At 44.1% G+C, this 21,024-nt stretch overlaps 1 protein-coding gene across 1 annotated transcript; it reads right to left on the bottom strand.

Annotated features, from left to right (window-relative positions):
• Positions 1-432: 432 nt before the first annotated feature.
• Positions 433-20,118, bottom strand: KPNA4 (karyopherin subunit alpha 4). Its single transcript, XM_084212212.1, has 17 exons — positions 19,797-20,118; positions 12,777-12,821; positions 12,005-12,094; positions 11,889-11,918; positions 11,757-11,809; positions 10,905-11,000; positions 10,718-10,803; positions 8,995-9,081; positions 8,453-8,622; positions 8,319-8,363; positions 7,324-7,455; positions 7,018-7,146; positions 5,564-5,668; positions 4,877-4,948; positions 4,103-4,265; positions 3,307-3,401; positions 433-2,348 (listed from the first exon to the last, which is right to left on the bottom strand). Exons 1-17 carry the CDS (start codon positions 19,863-19,865, stop codon positions 2,250-2,252), a joined length of 1,566 nt encoding a protein of 521 aa, XP_084068338.1. The 5' UTR covers positions 19,866-20,118; the 3' UTR covers positions 433-2,249.
• Between the last annotated feature and the right edge of the window lie 906 nt (positions 20,119-21,024).

Genomic DNA, 21,024 nt, shown 5'->3' with positions numbered 1-21,024 from the left:
CCACAAATACCTGTTCTCTTCCTACCCCAACAAGAAAAGTTTGCAAAACAGTAATTTTCTTATGGAACACCCCTCACAAAGGTGTTTGAGGGTGAAAATTGCAATTTACTGGTTAGAATTTTCCCTGGAACATTGCAACTTCCATCAACAGGATTTCATTTCCCTCCTCCATGGATTCCCTACGTTTTCCATGAAAACAGCCCTGATTTATTCAGTGAATATCCAGAGGTAATTAAGTAAAACTGAAATAAAACTGTTATTTTTTTAACATTTACAGCAAAATAACTCCATGCTTCCACCCTGCAACATGCAAACATTAAACAGGTAAAAACCTCAACTCAGAGCCTTTCTAAGTCACTTTCTTCAAATAATCTCGGTGTTTCATGCTGAAAAACGTGAATATTCTATAAAGAACCAGGCAGGGCAGCAGAGTTGCAAGTTTTAATGTTTATTTCCCCAAGACAGCCTAGCCTGCACTCTACTTGGATAAATTCACAAGCTAGTTTTCCGCTGCTTCTAGTTTTAAACTTTTAACCATGTTTCTGATGACAAGGAATGCTGCAAAAATACTCTAGTCCAACAAAGAGTTATGATCACAAAATAATCTTTATCCATTCTACAGTGTTTCAGAATTACCAGCTGATTTGAAAACACAAGGTAGATATAGATGCTAATGGTGGCTAACCTGGGATGTTTTATTATAGCAAACTGTTGTTCATGCAACACTTGTGCTCAAAGGGGAAGGCACAGCATTTCCTACAATGAGCCACCTTATCAAGAGTTCAGTTTGTACAAATTTGTAACATCACCTTGAATTTAGTGTGCACGACCTCAAAACTGAGGCATTCCTCCAATTATAAAAACACTTGCATCCTTTTTGTGCAAGTTTTAAAAATACAAAGTTTTTTTTTTTTTCTCTCTAAAGTGGCTCAAAATAGATTGTTCATGGCTGCCTACATCTAAGATAAAAAGAGTCTAAAACAATTGGATTAGGCATATTAAAGGTGTTCAAACCATGACTTGATTTGTACATCTATTCACACCTCTTTTTTTCGCTCTTTATTCAGCAGTACATATGCACCAAATTTCATTTTTAGACGTTTCCATATCATTTTCATAGAAAACAAAGTTTGAAAACAAGTAACATTGAAACACAGCACGGTATCCTACCACAACAGAAACATTTTGGTTACAGGACTCAACGAAATCTAAAAATGAACTATGCTGGAGATTACCACATGCAAAGGTCTTCGTGTTATCTTTGAAAATGAAAAGGATGAGGTTTTATTACCACATTTTACTGCTTTCTACTATTATGGCAACTTGTGTACTGCAACACAGTCTAGTTTGAAGGGAAATGGATGATTTTTTTTTTGTTTGTTTTTTTTCCATGCAAAAATCTACAAATTAGTTTTGATGATATGGAAAAGCTTTTCATAACATCAAACATTCATCTGGTGCAAATGCACAGGGAAGCCTTCCTGAAATTCTGACTTTACAAACAACTAAGAAGCTGTAACAGGAAAAAGAAATTAAAAAGAACTGAAAGAAAAAAAAAAAGAGGAAAAAAAAATTAAAATAAAACAAAAAAAAAAAAAAAAGAGGAAAACACAGGCTGCAGGAGTAAACCAGAGTCTGCTGCTAAACCGGTCTTGGTGTGTCCAGTGTAAGTCAACACTTGTGAACTCATTGGATGATTTTAGGTTTCTCAGCCCCTGGAGGCGACTCAAGCTCGCACGCTCACAGACACATCACAGGCACGCCTCTCTCGCACGCCCCGCCCCGGCCGGCCGCGCTGGCCCCGGGGCAGAGCTGCAGACACTCACTCCACGCTGGCCATTCACACGGGGCTGCAGAGCAAGGCCTGGGCTGCTCTCCCTGCGCTCTGGGCATCCTGCTCTCTGATGCTGACGAGGCTGATGATGAGAGTACTGCGGCCCCCCGCTGCTCCGGGAGGTCGGTGTTCCTTCTCAGGCACTGAAGATCTGTGACCTGTAGCCCTTTTTCTTTGAACAATCTAAAGAAGCATTCAGTGTGAAGTTTGTCATTACATTTTGCCACTCATTCTCACTCGCACCCACTCGCCATCTTGACTTCATTTGGGCTTTTCTGTGATTCCAAATGAAATCTTCACATTTACTTTCCCGATTTAATGCAGCAGCGGATCCCATGAGCCAAGATTGATGGATCAAACCTTTTTTTTTTTTTTATTCAGTGCTGCATTGTACCTAAACTTCCAAAATACCACTCTAAAACTGGAACCCTTCTGCTGGTACATTGGCAGATGAATTGAAACCAAATGTTCCGCCTTGGATCGCTTCTGGAACAAGGCTTGGATCTTCATCAATCTGGAATGCAAGGGGGACATGGTCAGCAGGGACACAACCAAACCCCCCACACAGGAGCTGGACAATCCCAAAGGCAGCTCTCTCTTTGCCTCCTTGCATCCAGCCCTGCCATCCCTCCCCTAATTTAGTGAGAGCACTAAAATGAAGTTAACCCAAAATGAAGTTAAACCCAAATGTTTTAGCTTGTAGCAGGGAGTGCTAGATGGCACCCCAAACCCTCTCGGTGACACAATTTTCTCTCCTGGAAAACCTTCTAGCAGTCTCAGAAACCGTCCCAGTTCTTAGAAGACCAGCACCACTAAGCCAAGGAAGGACTAAACCCAAACTGACACTGGATTAAAGTCCAGGTCCAGCTGTAAATGCCAAAGTCGAGTTGCTAAACAAGCCTTGGATCTTGCTGCTCACATCGAAGTGAAATCCAGCACAAAAAACCTTCCAAGTGCCAACAGGCCATGAATGCAGCTGGACCTGATCATTTCTGCAGCGTTCCAGCCAGCAGGGAACCCCCCCTGCATGGCACAGACTGCCAGGGCTGCCCTTCCCCTCTCTGCCATGAACTTCCTGACTGGAGTGCACACGAATCAGCCCTGCCTGAAACGGGAACAACGCTCCTGATCAGCACATTCCACCCCTGGAGTAATTCAAATATTCCAACTGCTCTGCTTCTTAAGCAGCAGCCTCAGCCCTGGAGTCAGCAGGGAGCTTATCAAATGGGAAATGTCAAGCTGAGAGTTAAGGGAACTATTCACAGCCTGGGATTTTAATCCCTGGAGATGAGGCTTAAATTAGGCATCAGATCTTCTTTAGATGCTTCATCATCAGCAATGGCAGGAGGTGCAGGAGGTTCACACCAGGGCTCAAATTCTCCCCTGAGCCCAGCCCTGGGGCTGCTGCCTTTCTCCTGCAGCAGATGTGTAACTGCAAACAATGAGCACACTGCAGGGAGCTGCACACTCACATCATCTGAGGAGAAGAACTGGTCAATGATCTCATAAGCCAGTTTGTAGATGTCTTCATTTTCATGGTTTTGTAGCTGTTCAATTTTCTCCAGGCCTGCAACCAACACAAAAGAGGTCTCAGAACGCCAAATTCAGGCCAAACAACTTCCAACAAAGAAATTAAAAAATACATTGGGAATAGAGTTATGAATGATCTGGTTGTGAATAAAAAGCTGTTACACCCACCTGGCATATTTATATAAACACAGAAGTTAGTACACAGATTTGGTATTTTAAGGATTATTCTACTCCACGTTAACAAATCCCAGTTTTTCACCTGTGCCCAAATTTCCTATCACACTGTTCTTTCACCCCGAAAAGTTTCAGTCAACTTAAACCACAAAGAATATGGAGAAAGTCTCAAAACCATGAGGAAATTAAAGTTATTACATTTTTACAACCACTGTTATGTAGAATTATTTTTTCCAAGTTCACCTGGACGTGACTTGTGCATGATTAAGATAAGCACGTCACCCCCACATTGACTAATTTAGTTTCTGTTAATTAGACTAATTTGTCTAATATGCAGACTGTTACAAAATTAGCACCTCATGAACTTTACTGCCATTATCCTGCTCCTCCACATTTTATTTGATCATGAACTTAGGAAAAGCTGTGGATATTCACCTGATAGGCATGAAAAGGGCGCTTTAAAACAGCTTTGCCTAAAATATCTGTGCCAACAATAAACCCAACACAGGCAGGATGCTAAAGCAGCAATCCCTGGAAAAGTTATTAAAACCCTGCTCCTCCTACCTCCACACTCTTCTATAAGATTGGCTATGGTTTCTGCTTCCTCTTCAGCCATTTTTAATATATTACTTAGTCCATCCAGAACCACTTGCACGACTTGTGCATCTTTTACTGTCAGCAAATTGCAAAAGGGAGGAATTACATTTTGTTGAATCAAGTAAGCCACCTGAGGAGTGAAAAGGCAAAAGTTAGAGCAGGAATGTGGCAGCAGCACAGGCAAACACATCCCAGCAAGCCCAAAGAGTCCAAGTCCCCCAGCCAGCCCAGAGCACTCTGCAGTGGCCACCCCAGGAATCCCTTTCTGGGAAGCATTTGGCTATTAAACTACCAACAGATTTGAGATTCACAACACCCCAGGAGCAAATACTGGGAATTTTTTCAGTGTAGATAAGGAGTTTCAACCTCACCTCTGAAGAGTGACAGCACCACCCCAACCCTGCCACAAATCTCTTACTCTGGGCTTAGAAGGGCTTGTGTATCCTACTCAGGGGTTACTGTCCTTTTAATCACCACATCCTTGTGGTGTGGGGAAAAAGGTAAAAAGAAATGTGGAATGCTCGAGAATCCCATCAGAGACTGATTGAAGTCACTGATCCCAGCAGAGTTTCCAACAAACCCCAGGGATGCTCCTGACTCAGGTCACCCCAAAACAGGGGGAGGTCACTCTTGAATCCCATGAGGAGAAGGGAAAGTTACTGAACAGAGAAGGAACAGAGACATCCATAAGCCCATCACTCCCAAGACAGGAAATGGAAGTTTTGCCAAAGCTGGACTCACCTGGTCTTTTCTCCCACTGATTGTTAAGTTGCTTATTGCCCAAGCAGCTTCTTTCTGAGTCCCAAAATCCCCCTGGAAGCACAACCAGAGACAGAACAGTCATCCCAGGGGTTGTGTCAGCAGGATTCCCACAAAATCTGCATTTGCTACAGTCCCCTCTGCAAGGTGTCACTGTAGCAGTTCAGGGTGAGGTAACAAATAAATCCTGCCCTGTTTGAGGCTCTCTGTGTCCATCCCTTGCCTACAGCCAGGGTTTGCAACTGATCTGCCCGGGAAGGGAGGGTTGTTTACATCAAGGCCAGCAAGAGCTGCAGCCCTGCACTCTGCCAGCCCTTATCAGCAGCTGGCACGTCCTGCAGGGCCAGCTGAGCCCAGGGGGAGCTGTGATAAAGCCCTGCACACTGCAGCTGGGGCTGCTGCAGCACCTCAGGGCTGGGATTACATGGAAAAGTCTCCAATCTTTTCTCACAGATCAATAAATTGGCAATTAACAAAGCTATTTGTGACCAGTTCTGGGTTATTTGTTTTTTCCCTTAAATAATTCTCACGTGCTTTTGCTGTGCCTTCCTTCTGCCACAGCAGATCATTGGGAGCACAGAGTGGTTTGGGAAATCACTTTTTAAAAGACACCAACAGCTGGAAAGGGAAGCAGGATTGGAAGCCCACCACCAATGCCTGGGATCTGACCTTATCTAGAAGATGGATTATCATTGGAACAAGGTTTGCATCTATTACTGCCTGAACTTGCTGCTGGTTTCCTGCAGTGATGTTAGATAGGAACCACACTGCTTCCTGCAAAATAAAACATCAGGAATGAATTCACAGAAGGATTCTACATCATTTATGTCCACTGCAACTGGCCAACCCTGACAAAACCAAGCAGTCCATCAGCTTGACTGTGCAGAGCTGAATCTTGCTGAGACAAACCAAAGGGGCAATCTCACCTCAGGAGGCTCCACAAGACTCCTCAGCCTTTCACTGTTACCAAATACTTCAAATTAAAAGGAGAAATTATTTGGAGACAGAAAATGCCAAATGAGCACTTCTGATTGCTGCCAGCACTGCCAATTAGCAGGTCTCAGCTGATGGCCTGACAGAATCCTGTATTCCAGACACGACAGTTCTTTACCTCCTTCCTGATGGCTCTTCTTAGCTTCAGGAAAATGCAGCACTATGAATTAAACACTTGATTTTTAACAATACTCTGGAGTTTATGACTCTTTATGCTCATTCTGGTCAGAAGCCCAGGACTCTCCTCCCAGGCAAAGCAAGAACAAATCTCGTCCTCAGCAGCCCCTCCTTGAGTTAAACTCACAGCCCTCACCTCCCTTTTAGAGTGGGAACCTAAACTTTAATCAACAAGCAACAGTTTTAAATACAATTTTAAGGATATTCAGAGTACCAGCCTTTTAAAGTCCTACAGCTGATAGATTTCTCCCTTCCTAGCAATCCTCCACCAGTCAATTTCCTTCTCAGCCTCCCTGAACAAGAACTTTTTAGCTGAGGATTTCAAAAGAAGCTTCCAGCAGTGTTCATCACTGACTCTCAGATCAGAGCACAGGATCACTGCTGACCCTGGAGACATTTGGGCTGCCTGGGGCTCTCCTGGTGGGCTTTTTTGGGGCTTTAATCACAGGCAGTGTTGCAGAGGGGCCCCGAGGTGCCCAACACGCCTCAGATGCACTCCTGGCTCAGCACTGCCATCAGTGCCCCCACGAGAGCCCCCCACACACCCACACACAGCCCCCAGCCCAGCTCTGCCCCCACTCCCCTTCTCACACACACTCCATCCAAACACACCCAATTATCTCCGTGTCATCACTTCTGAGAGAGTCAGGGTAATTAATTAAGGTGACATTTCACGTATTGAGAACTCCTACACAAGTCAACAGCCAGACTGATAACAGAAAGCTTTGCTTTCCTACAAACATTGACATTCCTGTCAAGCACAAGTCTGCAGCTCCTAGGAGACTTCCCTATGGATATTAATTTTCAGAAAAAAAATCAGTATTTGCTGAAATTTGCCACAAACTGGCGGAAGGAGTCGATTACTCACATCTTTATGACACTACAAAACGTGGAACCCAAGCTCAGCCAAATATAAAAGTTCTCCATCAGGTAAAATCTCTGGTGTTGCTCACCTTATTAATTTTTTCTTTGGGATGTGTCAGAAGTGCTGGGAAATGTGAGAGAGCTTCACAGTTGAGAACCACCTGTGTCTGCTCATCGGTGCCAGTGACGATGTTCCCCACAGCTCTCAGTGCAGCCGTCTGAAAACAAAACCAAACATTTCCTTTCAAAACAAGCTTTTCAGCAAATGTAAAGGTTTTATGCAAATGCTGCAGCACACAGGAAAAAATATTTCTCCCATTTCAATGTGAGTTATAAAAAGGATTTTCTGCAGCAGCACATTTTGTGGTCACTTGCTCCGTGTGATCCAAACTCACCTGGACTTTGACTTCCTGGTGGCTGAGGAGAGGAACCAGGTGAGGGACAATTCCAGAGTCTATCACCATCTGGATCTGCTCATTGCCAGCATCCGTGAGATAGGAGAGTGCCCAGACTGTATCTACCAATATCTGACAGGACAGAACAAGAGCTCTGGCAGCAGCACACACACAGCTCCAAATCATGGACATTTATGGAGACACTGACAATTCATTTGAATTAATATCTGGGTGCATTCACAGGCAGAAAAGCCAGTTTGAGCAGCAGGAAATGTCAGCATTTCAACTGACAGCTGGCACAAATATTGAGTGAATGCTGTTTCAGCTGACAGCTCTCGACTGGCTCACCAATACAGGAATTTCCAAAATTCTAATAAACTTAATTTCATCTCCTTAGAGACAAGAAATTAAATCACATAATTACTATAGCAATAGTGAAGTTAATACAGACATATTTTTTGCAGAGCACTGTTGCCATTAACTCAGCTACAACTTCTTTTGGAAGCAATGAATTAATCTTAAATTCTGATTTATGTTGAGACAAAGCTGACTCATTCCACAATTTCAATGAAGTTTTGCTCATTTACTTCACTTTTAAATAACAATTTCATATTTAACACCTCAGAAGTTACAGCTAAACCTGACATCTGACATGTGCAGCAGACACTGTTTTTTGGATTTTCATTACAAATATCAGTGCTAGGCAAAAAAATTCCTGTATTTCTCTGTGAATGAACGTTCACAGAAATAAAAATAGATATTTCAGTTTCAAGTGCAGGGAAAGTACATGCAAATAAACACTTGCAAAGACGGAAATACTAGGGAAAAAACATCACTATTTAAAAATAACATCAGTATTTTAAAAGAAGCAGTTGATAGATATCCACAGAAGCTTGTCCTAATCAAAAGGAGCATCACAGATTTTCATTTTATTTTATATTTCAGCTCAAAAACCACAGCAGAAGCTGCAAGTGGCTCTAAGAGGGGTCACTCACATTTACATCCGTGTGGTGAATTAAAACACAGAGCGCTGGCAGGATCTGAGGGGGGAAAGAAACACCTGAGGGTTATTTTGGAAGGAGGCAAACCCAGCTGGAGCCCAGCCCCTGCAGAGCCCTCCCTCCATCACCTCCTGGATGGTCTCCATCGGTGGAGGGGGGTCCTTGTGGCGGCACAGGTTCACCATGACCCAGGTGACGTTCCTGAGGAAGGTGATGGGGATGGAGGGGCTGATGAAGGACAGCAGGGGCTTCACTACTCCAAGACTAATGACATAATCTCTACACTGGGGTCCATCACCTGTGGGACACAATCAGGGGTGTTGGAACAGAAAACATCCCAGCCTTTACAGATTTTACCAGAAAACATCCATCCCAGCATTTACAGATTTTACCAGGAAACACCCATCCCAGCATTTAGAGATTTTACCAGAAAACATTCTATCATCTACAAATTTTTACAAAAAACATCCATCCCATCATGCAGAGATTTTACCAGAAAACAGCCCAGCATTTAAGAGATTTATGGTGGTGGGTCAGGGAAGGGGGTGGCAGACAACATCAGACCACCAAGAACAGTGAAAGCCCAACATATTCCTGGAAGTTCCTTGACAGAATTTCCAAACAATAATAAAACACCCCAGAGGGTGGTGCTGGCAGGAGGAAGACCCACCTATGATATTTCCTAAAGCCCACACTGCTTGCTCACAAACATTTTGATGAGGTGAATGCAGCAGTCTCAGGAAAAGCGGCACAGCATCTGAAAGGTACAAAAATAACCCAGGGAAATGGTTAAAAATGCATCTCTAAAGAGCAGATAATTCACAGAATTCACTCTCACATGAGACTTTATTCTCCTGGTCAAAGCCTCACTAATTTCCCAGGTGATACTAAAATAAAACACTGCAATGATTCTTCCTTTGCTGAATATCCTTACAGAGCCTGCACTTGAGAATATCAAACCCCTGACATTTCATTTGTTTGCAAGTCTCAAGTTTACTGAGGCTTGTCAGGATCCGAATTTAGTTCCATTTATTGAATTCAGAAATTCTCTGCTAAGTTATGCAGCAGCCCCAAGTGCAAAGGAACAACAGAGACCAAACTCCAATGAAGCAACTGGAGAATAAGCAGGGATGGAGTGGGAATTAGGGAGTGGGAATGTAGGAAGAGGGCAGGAAAGAAAATCACATTTGCATAATTGATTCTGTTTTATCCTGCCCCAGCACTGAGGTGCTTGCTTACATAACAGCCCAGTCTGTAAGGAACCCATTTATTTCACAAATTTCAAGAGAAATTTGAAATTTTTAGTTAATTTTTTAAAAATGTAAATCATGTGTTTACTAGAGAAACAACTAATCAGCAGGATTCTTACTTCCTGCTAAATGAAGGTATTTACAGTGTTTGTATGCAAGGAGAAAAAACATCTCCAGCAAGCAGATTAATAAATTCTTATGGAAAAATGACAAAAAAAGCATCTTTTCAGTTGAAATAAATCATAATTTCATATATCACAGCTATTAAATTGACTAACAGAGTGCAATACAGACCTACAGAAATCACTGAAAGAGTGCTCAATCCACTGATAAATTAGATTTAAAGTGTTCTAGATCAGGGGTGGGATAGATTATCTATTAATTAGATTTCCCAAAGAAAACTCAGGTTGCAGCTGGGAAAGGAAGAGGATGGAGAAAGGATAAAAGTATTACCAAAGGTACATCCTGTAAGAGTGAAAATCAAATTATATCAAAGTTCACAGGCTCTTAACACTTGAGTTTGCCAAAAAAGAAGCAACTGATCTTGCAGCCAACATAATTTTTTGTGTTTTTTCTCCTTAAATTTTAGGAAAAACTCATTTCTCTGTATCTTTGACTCCTCAAGAAGCTCTGGTTTGCTCACTCAATTAAAAACCCTGCCCTGATTTAGCAACAGAAGCTCTGCTTCAGGACATGCTTGGAGTCCAGAACAAAGTTTGCTTTGCCTGGTAGCTCAGATTCCATCAGGTGTCCCAAAATAGGAAGGACAGGTTTTTCAATTCAACTAAATTTTGGAAGAGTTCAGTGTCAGGCACCCTCTGGTCCGTGAATATTCTCCCCTCTTCACAACAGGGAGCTTTTCAGGGGGGTTGTTTGGTTTTATTCCAAGGTTTTTGGTGTTTTTTTTTTTTTCAAGTTTGAAAACTGGAAGCCAGCAGATACCAACTCTGCTAAGATATTTTGAGTTTCCAGCTGTTGCTCACCATTAGGAAACCCAAGTGGATTTAAACCCTGAGGAAATGAAGCCAAAACCAGGTGTGTGAAGTAAACACCTGGCAGCAGCTCCTTCAGGGCCTGGACTGACAACCTGATCCCAACCAAATGCCAGGAGTGGATGGCAGCAGATCCCCCTGCAGGACTCACTGGATTGAACTACAGCCTGGGTCTGCTCCGAGGTTCCAGAGGCAATGTTTGTCAGAGCCCACGCAGCTTCAAACTGTAAGGAAGGACTGCAGACAAAGAAAAACCACAGGTGTTATCACTCAGATCTGTGGCACATCAGCTGAACAGCAAGAATTGGTGCAGTGTTTTGAGTTTTGGCAGTACTCACTTGTCATCTCTTTCAAGACAGTGCACTAAGATAGGTAATATTCCTGATTTTATTAGGTCATCGATGGGTGGATTGCGGTCACTGGACAGCAGCTTCCTGCAGGAAAATGGACAAAAAACCAAATTACTGACAAATCCTGCCTGGAAAAGAGCAGGGAATTGTTTAATCCAACTCTCCCCTCAAAAAGGGATCAGTGCTGCCACTGGAGCAAGTCAGTGAGGGCTCCCTCTGGTTGAGTTTGGGAACGTCCAATGGAGCCAAAGTTTGGGAAATTCCAATGTTTGAAATCTCCAAGAACCAAACTGCTCCTGGGTTGGGAATTCCTTCCTGAGGGTTTCTCTCCTCCTTCCACAGACCCACGGGATTTGTTTCCTCCTCTTTAAGTGAAAATAATCCCCCAAAGTGAAATTCCTGAGCCACTGGAAAAGCAAAGCCATTATATCCATTGGCCATTCCATTCCATGCTTTCTCCCCTCTGGAAGTCTATCACCAGTCAGGAAAATAAAAGAGTTGTTCATTTCCAACCCCTACAGCTTCTTCCTTCTGCACCCAGCAAAGGAGACACTCAGCTCTTTCTGCACTTAAAGCCAAAGATTTTACAGTCCTTTAAAGTGTGTATTTTACTCTGTGAGAAGCATCAAGCTTGCAGCAAAATAAATCCAGGTATCTACACATAAAGGAAATCCACACTACTTAAAAGGTCTGTGTATTCTGATTTCTTTAAAGTTCTATTTTCCTTTTAAAAATCACTTCATTATTACAATTTCAGTTAAGCTAGAACACATTTTCTGACATTAGGAGCACGATAAAATAAAAATAAAATCAGGATATTTGAGGAAAGTGTGTTCTTACCTTGCTGCCTGCACAGCACTTAACTGAATACCCTGGTTGTCACTTGAAGCATTCTAAAATAAGAGAAAATAGATTTTTCACACATCTGTCATCATGCCATGAAGAATATTTAAACAATGTAATAATCTTTACCTGTACTATTGCCTCCAAAGAAGTGTTTTGCTGGAAAAGAGACAAGAAGCAGTTAGAAATTCCAAATGTCTTTTAAGGATGCAAAAAGAAAAAAATTATTGCAAGTTAACTCTTACCACTCTGAAGTCCCCATCTATATCAGAATCCTCACAGATATCTTCATGGGGAACATTCCTTCTCTTCAGGAGATGCTCATCTCTTTTGTTCTTAAAGAAAGAAATGATGGAATACCTTTGAAACTTGGATTTAGGGAGATGGGGGTGTTAAGAAGGAAGAGAAGCTTCTGTTTCAAACAGTCATAAATACACCATCACTGACACTTAAATTTTCCAAAAATAGTTGGAAAGGACTGCCCAGAGAAGCACATTTTGGGAATTCTTCCTAAAAAATCCTGCATCCAACTTGTGCTGGAAATTTGATGTGCACACATCCATCAACATTCCAGTTTATTTGTCATCATTTCTAACAGGACACAGCAATTCCCAGAGGTTTTCTGTTCAGCTCAGAAGAAAAATACTTCCAGTTGTAATTCCTTTTTTCCAACTATTCCAGTTTTACCTTCACACTCTTCCACGCTTACAAGTAAGGAAAAAAATTTCTGCCTGCAAATGAGCAGGAACAGCTGATTTTCAAAGGAAAAACCAAATATTTAAAAACCTCTAGAAGTGCAAGGAGGAGTCCCTTAATTAGGTTAAAAATAAACTCTTGGTTTTCAGGACAAAAGTTGTGGAACTCCCATAACTTCAGAACTTTTGAGTCTTTGATGAAAACTCTTATATTTTATCAGAGTAACAACAAAGTCAAATCCCACTTGATGAGAATAATTTTATAAAATAAAAGAATAATAATAATATAAAATAAAAGAGTAAAAACTCTGGGTCATCTCACCTTTCTCAATTCCACGACAACTTCATTTCTTTGTCTTCTCATAGTCTGGAAAAAATAAAGATAAAAAATAATTATAATCTGAATTTAGATCAATTTAAAGTTCTTGAACAATTACTTCAGTTCATGCGCTTTAAACAGAACTTTTACACACAGGGTTTAATTTTCATTAATTATAAAAGTAGAGATCCTACAGGAAATGGAAATAACTACAATATTTCTGTTATTTCATATTAAAACATTTTCCTAAGCCTTCAAGTTGAGGAAAAAAGGAATTAGGATAAAACCATATTTTTCAAAATACAAAGGAGCTGTGCCCAAAACAGCACCAAAATAATTTAAAGGACCATGGCAATCTAACAGTAAAATAACTTTATAAAGAAGCTTAAATTAAGAGACCTGCAAGCAAAGCTGAGTTCCAGAGCTATTATTTATAAATTAGAACCTCTGACATTCTAAGAGCAGTATTCTTTGTCATTTTCTCTACAGCTGCCATTGACAGTACTCAAACACCAATTGTAAATATACATAAATTGGTTTATTGCTGCTTGTGCTGCTGCAGTGAGAACAGAAATCAGTCTGGTGTGATTTTATTTGAACACTTTGAACTCTACAGCAAATGAGAGCAGCAAAATTCCAAACAATTCTATTTTTATTGTGACAATCCCAGGGAAAGCTGGAAGTCCCTGAGCACAGGACAGAAGGAAAAGGAACCTCCTGAACAGCAAGGAGATCTGAAGATAAGCATTAAACCCTCACTTTCAAAGCATTTTTCTTCATTATTCTTATCAAAAAGAAGGTGCAGTTCATCAAATCAAATTTCAGTTGAGCACAACACTGCAGCTCCCCAAAGAAAAAGGGTAAGGATAGGAAAAAGTGGCAAAGCAGGGATGGTTCCTGCTGCTCTGGGGGCAGAACTCTGCAGAGGCTGAGGGGAAAATCCAACCTCCCCCAGTGACAGCTTCCTGCTCTGGAAAAGGCAAAGTGCCAGGGCAGCTGCAGCAACCTGGGAGAGCCAGAACACAGGAGCTGAGGGTCTTTTGTTGTGTCTGTGTCACTGTGAGCAGCAGTGTCACCCCTGGGGTCTGGGAAGAGCCACCCCTCTCCCAGAATCAGCAATCCCACCCCTCTCAGGCAGCTTCTGGGTGGCAATGCTGATTTTGCTGCCCTGTGTTTTGGGAAGGTGTTAAACCCTGTGAGATCCTCAGGGGTGTGGTGATGTCCCACAGCCTGGGATCCCTCAGCAATGCCCAACCCCCAGGACAATGGATGCAGCTCTGAAGAGCAGAGGGAAGGCAGGAATCACTCCAGGGGTGATTCTCTGAGCTTCAGGAGAAGCTGATCCACTGCTGGATCCCACCCAGCACTTCCAGGCTTTGCAAAGAGGCTGCAGCTTTCCACCTGCCTCAGGTACTCCAGGCTGCTGCTCTCAAACGCTCCGTGGAGTTTCTCCAAACTCTACTGATCTGGCATATCCAAGACAAAATAACGTGAGGAACGCCTCTGATCATCAGATTGCAGAACTGCACCACGCCCCTGATGATCTCACAGGACTTTTAACACCTTCCCAAAGCACAAGACAGCAAAATCAGCATTCCCACCCAAAAGCTGCCTGGAACAGGGGTGGCTCTTCCCAGACCCCAGGGGTGACACTGCTGCTCACAGTGAAGCTGGTGCTGACACAGAGAGAACTGAGTGGGACCTAAACAAATATTACAACAAAAAAAAGCCTCAGATATGCCATTTAGAAAATTCTGTACTTAAAAAATCCTATCTGCAGGTGATCAGACTTTAAAGGATACTCTGCTGAGACAAGAAGAATGTTCTCCCTCCTGCCAGAAGCCGACAGGCCTTGCCTGAATTCCTGCCTGCACACCTTGGAATCACAAAAGCCTTCACGTGACAGACAAGCCACCAGTGCAGCCACTCTGAAGCACGATTTCCCAAAGCCTGGCTCCACTAAAATCACTCTCTGTGTAAACAGAGTCTGTTTACAGAACAGTTACAGGTCAACCTGGCACTGCTCATCCTCTGAGGAGGAGGAAGAGCACAACAAATGAGAACTGAAGTCAGCTCTGCCACGGGATTTCCCAGTGCCACCACCCCAGCTAGAGATGGGAGAGTTTGAAGAAAGTAAAATGCCAAGCAGAGCCCAGATCGACTTGTGCAGCCTTTTGGAGAGCAGCTCAAAGGGCAGAGATGAGGGATGGTGGTGTTCTGGCACGTGGGGAGTTATTCCTTCTGCTCTGGGGGAGATCTGAGCTATCTGAATCAGCTCCCAGCACCACAGGAAACCACTGTGACCAGAAAGGGCTTTACAGCAGAGCTCAGAGAGGCCTGGGAAGGGCTCCAGTTGAGAAACATGCCCCACTCTGTCAGGAATTCACGTGGCTCTCTCAGGCACTGGATCCTGTTTGTCATTTGCTACATCAAAAATCAAATGATCCGATCTATTTCTGTCGGCCTGCGATGGCCACCCCTCCATCCTCCTTTTTTCAATTATATTTAGCTTCAGATTTATCATAAGGGCTATTTCTGACCATTACTCATGACTGAGCCCTTCAGCTTATCATTAAAATCTTGTGGCAGTGATGCCTGCAGGATCCTGGGACATTCTGGGGGTTTTCAAACAGCTGGGATGCACTTCCAGCCCTTCCTAAACACACCTGGAATGGGATCCTGGAATGGGATCCCCTCCCTGAAGGGATCAGGAACTCAGCCTGTGCTCACTCCTGGCTGGGGTGGGGTTTTCTTTCTGTTATAAAATGTTCCACTTAATTTCTACACCTCCAAGAGGGAGGTCTGACAGCACAGGAGTAACTGTAGAACTTTGGCTGCTGCTCTCATCCCAGGGAATGGTTTCCAAGGGCACATTGTTTCTGTTGGGGAACTGCAAACTCAACAGTTATTGTAAATAAAAAATGAGCTGGTTGTGCCATCCTTCCTTCCTTCCTTCCCAGGAAGTTGCTACCAGCACCAGTGCGGTCTGGGACTCCACACAAAAACAAAACACACCCCACAGGGAATAGGCAGCTGAAAACAGACTATTTTTCCTCAGTTATAGCCAGTGATTCAGGCCCTCCTCCATCCATTATCCCCCTCCTATACAAATCCTATCTCAATTCCAAAGTGGAGCAATGAAATCTGCTCTAGAGACCACTGATAAAAATGCTTTGGGATCATAAAGCCAACCCAAGACACCCCCAGAAGTCACATCTCAGCAACTTCAGAATGAAAATGAGAGTCTGGGTTCCAGATAAAAAAATAAAAATCAATATGACATTACATGTGCCACCAGGCCCATTTTTCCTGGAGAAGCTGTGCATGGCAGAGAAAATGCCTTAAACAAATATCTCAGTATCATTTGAAAGTGACAAGATGGATGAGCTTCACCACAGAACTCCAAGTCAGCTTAAAGGAACCTATTTTTATCTCACTGAGTGAAATTCCTGCTCTCCTTCAGTTCTTCCATATTTAATCCCAGGCAGACTATTTTGTGTGGGATACAGAAAGGGTTGAAAAGCTTCAAAATAATACCTGCAATATTCAATATATCTCACACCACAACCTTCCCTTCACTGCCCTGGAGCTTCCTTGGGGTTCTCAAAAAATATTGGTATTTTTGAAGTCCAGTGAATGATGCTGGCAACTCTTAAAATCCTGACATTACTGATCTTCAAGCATCTTGATGCAATGGCTGCTCCAAAACTAGTTTTGAAGTGCTCTGCATCACAGAATTATCATCATTTCCCTTCATGCATCTCTCAATTGCAGAGCAGAAATTTCTACTTAACACCTCTCCTGTGCTGGCACTGTTGAAGCAATCCTTCATCTCCTGCACAGCAACACAGGTGAGGCAGGGGAGAAAAAATTCAGCAGATTTCTTCCAAGATTTCCAGAGAAATAAAATGCAGGAAATATTTTTTGTTTCATTTCTAAAAACCTCTAAATGTCAGTCAGATTGCAATGCTGCAGCAGGCAACAATCATCAAGAGAAAATGAAATGTTCAATCACCAGATGAACGAAAATGAAGCAAATAAAACACCCCAAAACTCTGCAAACCTTCCCAAATCGAGATCCCTAAATGCAGGACTAAAAAGGCATCATTTAAACTCAATTTGTCCATAAAACTCTAGCACAGCCACAATGAACAACCTGGACTTATCTAGCCTTTGTGTAGTGAAGATCTGGTATTTAATTCCAAGATCTGTGGTATCACCATTAAAAACAAAGGTTGGATGGGTGTCAGCACAGCCATCCCCACAATAACCAGTAAAAACCAGCTCAACCTTTCTCATCTGAGGGGAAAAAAAAAAAAGCCCAAGTAAAACCTGTTCCTCACTGAAGATGAAAAAAGTCACCTTAGCCTGCTCCCTAATGGATCAGTATTTGCATAATTTAATATCACAGTCCAGATAAGCCCTTCTTCAAGTCAGGCTTTGGGGTTGGAGGTTAAAAACTGTGGCCACTTCTGCAGTTTTTAAGGCTCCTCTTTGTGCTAAACCAGTTCTATTTTACCCCCACAGCTCTCAAATCTTGAAGACCCTAAAAAATGTTGAAAGCACTGACCAGAACTCTTCAATTTCCCCCAGAGATGCTGCCTCAGCTCCAAATTACTGCTCTCCCTCTATTACAAACTTTATTACACCGTGTATTCCTTTGGGCAGGAGCAGAAACCAGGGACAGGAGAAGGATTTCCTGGAGATTCCTGCCCCCAGTGAATCCCTCAATTCCCCGTGTCACCAGCAATCTGTCATCTCCAAACACATGGCAGCAATTATTTACAACGTGCCCGTGCAGGAAACGTTTACCCAAGACTTCAGCATATGAAGGAATTTTGTCAAACATCTTATGTAAAACAGGTCCTTGTGCTGGGGTTTGTTTTCTTTTTTTCCCTCTTTTTTCCAGGCCAGAATTTGTGTTTTCAGAAGCATATTGGGGGAAAGAAATCAAGCAACTAGAGTATCCAAAAAGGTGAATAATGTTTGTTACTTTAAGGGATAAAATGTAGGAAATTCCCTGATTTTGGTCAGAAATACAAGAACTTCCTGTGAATATGTAAAACCTGGAAGGCAAGGACAATGTGACAGGAACTGTAACTGTCAATGGACTGATCTGAGCACATGGAATTAAGAGATAACATTTTTAGGAAGTTTGCAATTCACAACATGGCAACCTTTCATAACCCTGAGAAATCTCTCCATTTGGCATTCACCAAAATTAGGGTGATTTCTCATTTCTCTAGGGGTAAACTGTCATGGAAAATTAAAAAAATATGATGGCTTTGTAAAAACAACCCAGGGCCAACGAGAATTTCAGAGCAGATAAAAAGGGGGAGGAGTGAAGGAGATAAAGATCAAATGTTGGCTTCCTCTGCCAAATAAATACACAACTTTCTGCCCAAGCAGCCCTGCAAGCTGGATTCTGGAGGCTGGGTGGGAGTGGGCACCAGCAATTCCCCCAGCCTGATGCCCAGTGTGATGTGTAAGCAGTTAATGAGCAGCAGGGACAGCCAGAAGCCTGAGCTATTGTATGAAAAATAGCCCTGCACCGTGGTTATTTTAGGGAGCAGGCATGTGCTCCAGGATTTGCTGGATAAATGTCACTCTCTAAAATTTAACACGGCCCAGCAGTGGGTTTGGGCTGTGGAAAAAGGCATTTCAGTGCTGCAGCAAATAAAAAAAAAAATGACTGAAGAGCTTACCTGCCTTCTGACACACTCCCACGTGGTGTTACCTGCGTGTCCATCTTGAACCCTCCCTACTTCAGCCCTTTCCCCCTACAATTCTGCACCAAAGCACCTGAATTCCAGCCTGTGTCTACTCATGAACCCATTTTTCACTGTAATGGCCCATTCTGTGTGCAGTCCTAAAGATGCCTTCCTATAACTGCCTGTTCAGTGGTAACAAAATTTATATAAAAATAAATTAGTATCTAAGGCAAGGGGTTACCTCACAACGCTGTTAGCAAACAGAGCAATTTATTATTCCCACTCCCAATATTTTTGCCAGAAGTTTGGACGTAACTGAGTAATTAACTGTTTTATCAATCTAACTGGACAGGTTAAGAAGCCAGGTGTTACAGACTTCTGGGAAACTTGGCTGATGTTTAAATTAATTCAGGGAACATAAAGGAGTTTTTTCTTTTGAAACATCGTAATGTCTTCATATATAAGACTAGAATATTGTGAAAAACAAAAGGGACAGTGAAAAGCAGCCATGAGAACACCAGAAATTTCAAAAATCTTGTCCAGAACCCTGAACAGACAATTTTAAGCTCCAACCAGTACTCCCGGCCGAGTGTTTAAAGGTGAGGATTGATACTTAGTTTTTTAAAATTTGACTACTTCCTACGGAAACCCCAAGTTAATTATGTATCCTGCTGTGTTTAGGAAGCACCTTCACAGCCCAAATAATTGAACCACCAAAAAGTTCAAGGGCTCTGTGCTACAAGCCAGAACGGCTTCTCAACTATCTGAGCAGAAAACAGAAACACAAAAAAAAAAAAAGAAAAAAAAAAAAAAAAAGAAAAAAAAAAAAAAGAGAAAAAGTGTGGGGATTTTTTTTTTTTTTTTAATAATCTTGCTATGAAAGATAGGACGTTATTTATTTCATTAGGTATCCTGGAGACACGCAGCAGAACACCCAACCGGGCCCTAATCCTGACTCAGGCTTTTAGGAGCCGCTCGGAGAAATTGTTCCCGCAGCAATTCCGGCCGGCCCACGCCGCACCGGGGCCGCTGGGCCAGGGCCGGGCCGAGCCCCGGCGGGCGCAGCCGCCCTGGAGGAGCCGCGGCCGCTGCCGGGCCCGAGGGGCCGCGGAGCCCCGGAGCGACCCGGGCGGGCGCGGCCGCTGCCCCTCGCCGGGCTCCCCCGGGCCCGGCCGCGCCCGGCCCGCAGCGCGGCCTCGGCGGCTCCTTCCTCCCTCCCCGCCCGGCCTGCCCTCCCTCCCCGCCCGGCAGCGCCGCTCCCGCCTCCCCGCAGCTCAGGGCGGGCGCCGCGGCCGGGCCCCGCCGCGCTCACCTCCAGGTCGCGGCCTTTGTTCTTGAAGTTCTTGAGGCGCTGGTTGTCCAGCTTCTCGTTGTCGGCCATGGCGGGGGCGGCCAGGGAGGAGCGCGGCCCCTCCGCCTCCGCCCGGGCCCGAGCGCGCCGGGGGCCCGGCGGGCCCGCTCTCGGCCTCGGCGAGCCGGGAAGGGCCGGGGCGAGGGGGCGCCGCTGCGAGGCCGGGTGGCGGGGCCCGGAGCGGGGCCGGGCGCGGTGCGGCGGGCGGGAGCGGGGCCCGGAGCGGGGCGGTTCGGAGCGGGCCCGGGCCGGTCCCGGCGGCCCGAACGCGCCGGTGCCGCCGAGCGGGGGAAGGGACGGGGCGAGCGAGGGAGGGAGGGGGGAGCAGGGCCAGCCTCGCTCTGGGCGCCGCCGCCCATTGGCTGCGCCGCGCGCGCCCCGCGGCCAATGGCGGCGGGGAGGGAGAGGGCGGGAGCGGTGACGCAGCGCGGGCGCGGGGAGGGAAGGAGGGGCCGCCTCAGCGCCGCCGCCATCTTGGGTGCTGGGCGCTGAGGGGAGGGGCGGCGGGACGGGCGCTCCCCGCGCCTGCGCTGCTGCCGGGAGGGGAGCAAAGTTAATATTTTAATCCTTTCTCCAGCTGCACTTTCCCTTCCCTCCCCTACTGGAGCCGACAGTTAACAGTTTAATCCTTCCGCTCGCATTCACTCCCCTCATGGAGCCGAAAGTTGACACTTGATCGCTCTCCCCACTACACCTTCCATTCAGTCCCCTCATAGAGCCCAAAGTTAATAGTTTAATCCTTCCCCGCACTAAAGTTTGCATTTGCCCCTATCATGGAGTCAAAAATTAGGTTTAATCCTTCCCCTCATTGCACTTTGCATTTATTTGCATCATGGAGTCGAAAATTGCACTTCAGTCTTTCCCCTCCCTACACTTTGCATTAACTCAGAGTAATACCCCTTCCCTCAGTCTGTCAGAATTCTAGCAAAAAAAAAAAGGCAAAAAAGCTGCTACAGAAATTTTAAATTTTTTAATGAAATAAGATAAACAGTATTGAAAGCAATAGAGGGATACACTTGCAGAGCAGAGGGGATGGTAATTTTGTTCCTATTTCTGAAATTTTACCTGGAAAATAATGCCTTTGTGCCATTACTAAAACAATTCCCTAGGGTATGTAAATAAATAAATAAATAAATAAATAAATAAATAAATAAATAAATAAATAAATACATACTCCCCTGATCCTGCA

Source organism: Fringilla coelebs (genome assembly GCF_963513975.1).
Source record: "Fringilla coelebs genome assembly, chromosome: 10".
NCBI classification, from domain to species: Eukaryota; Metazoa; Chordata; class Aves; order Passeriformes; family Fringillidae; genus Fringilla; species Fringilla coelebs.
Note: the sequence above shows the minus strand (reverse complement) of the source record. Positions and strands in the feature narration are given on the sequence as shown.

Bases quoted from the DNA above. Each gene is read 5' to 3' on its own strand.
- KPNA4 (XM_084212212.1), bottom strand. From the start codon at position 19,865: ATGGCCGACAACGAGAAGCTGGACAACCAGCGCCTCAAGAACTTCAAG. The intron at 7,147-7,323 runs GTGAGTTTGGAT...TTTTGTTTTCAG, and splicing joins ACCAGGAAGTCAAAGTCCAG to ACGGCTGCACTGAGAGCTGT. The intron at 4,949-5,563 runs GTCAGATCCCAG...TTGTGCTTCCAG, and splicing joins TAATCCATCTTCTAGATAAG to GGGGATTTTGGGACTCAGAA.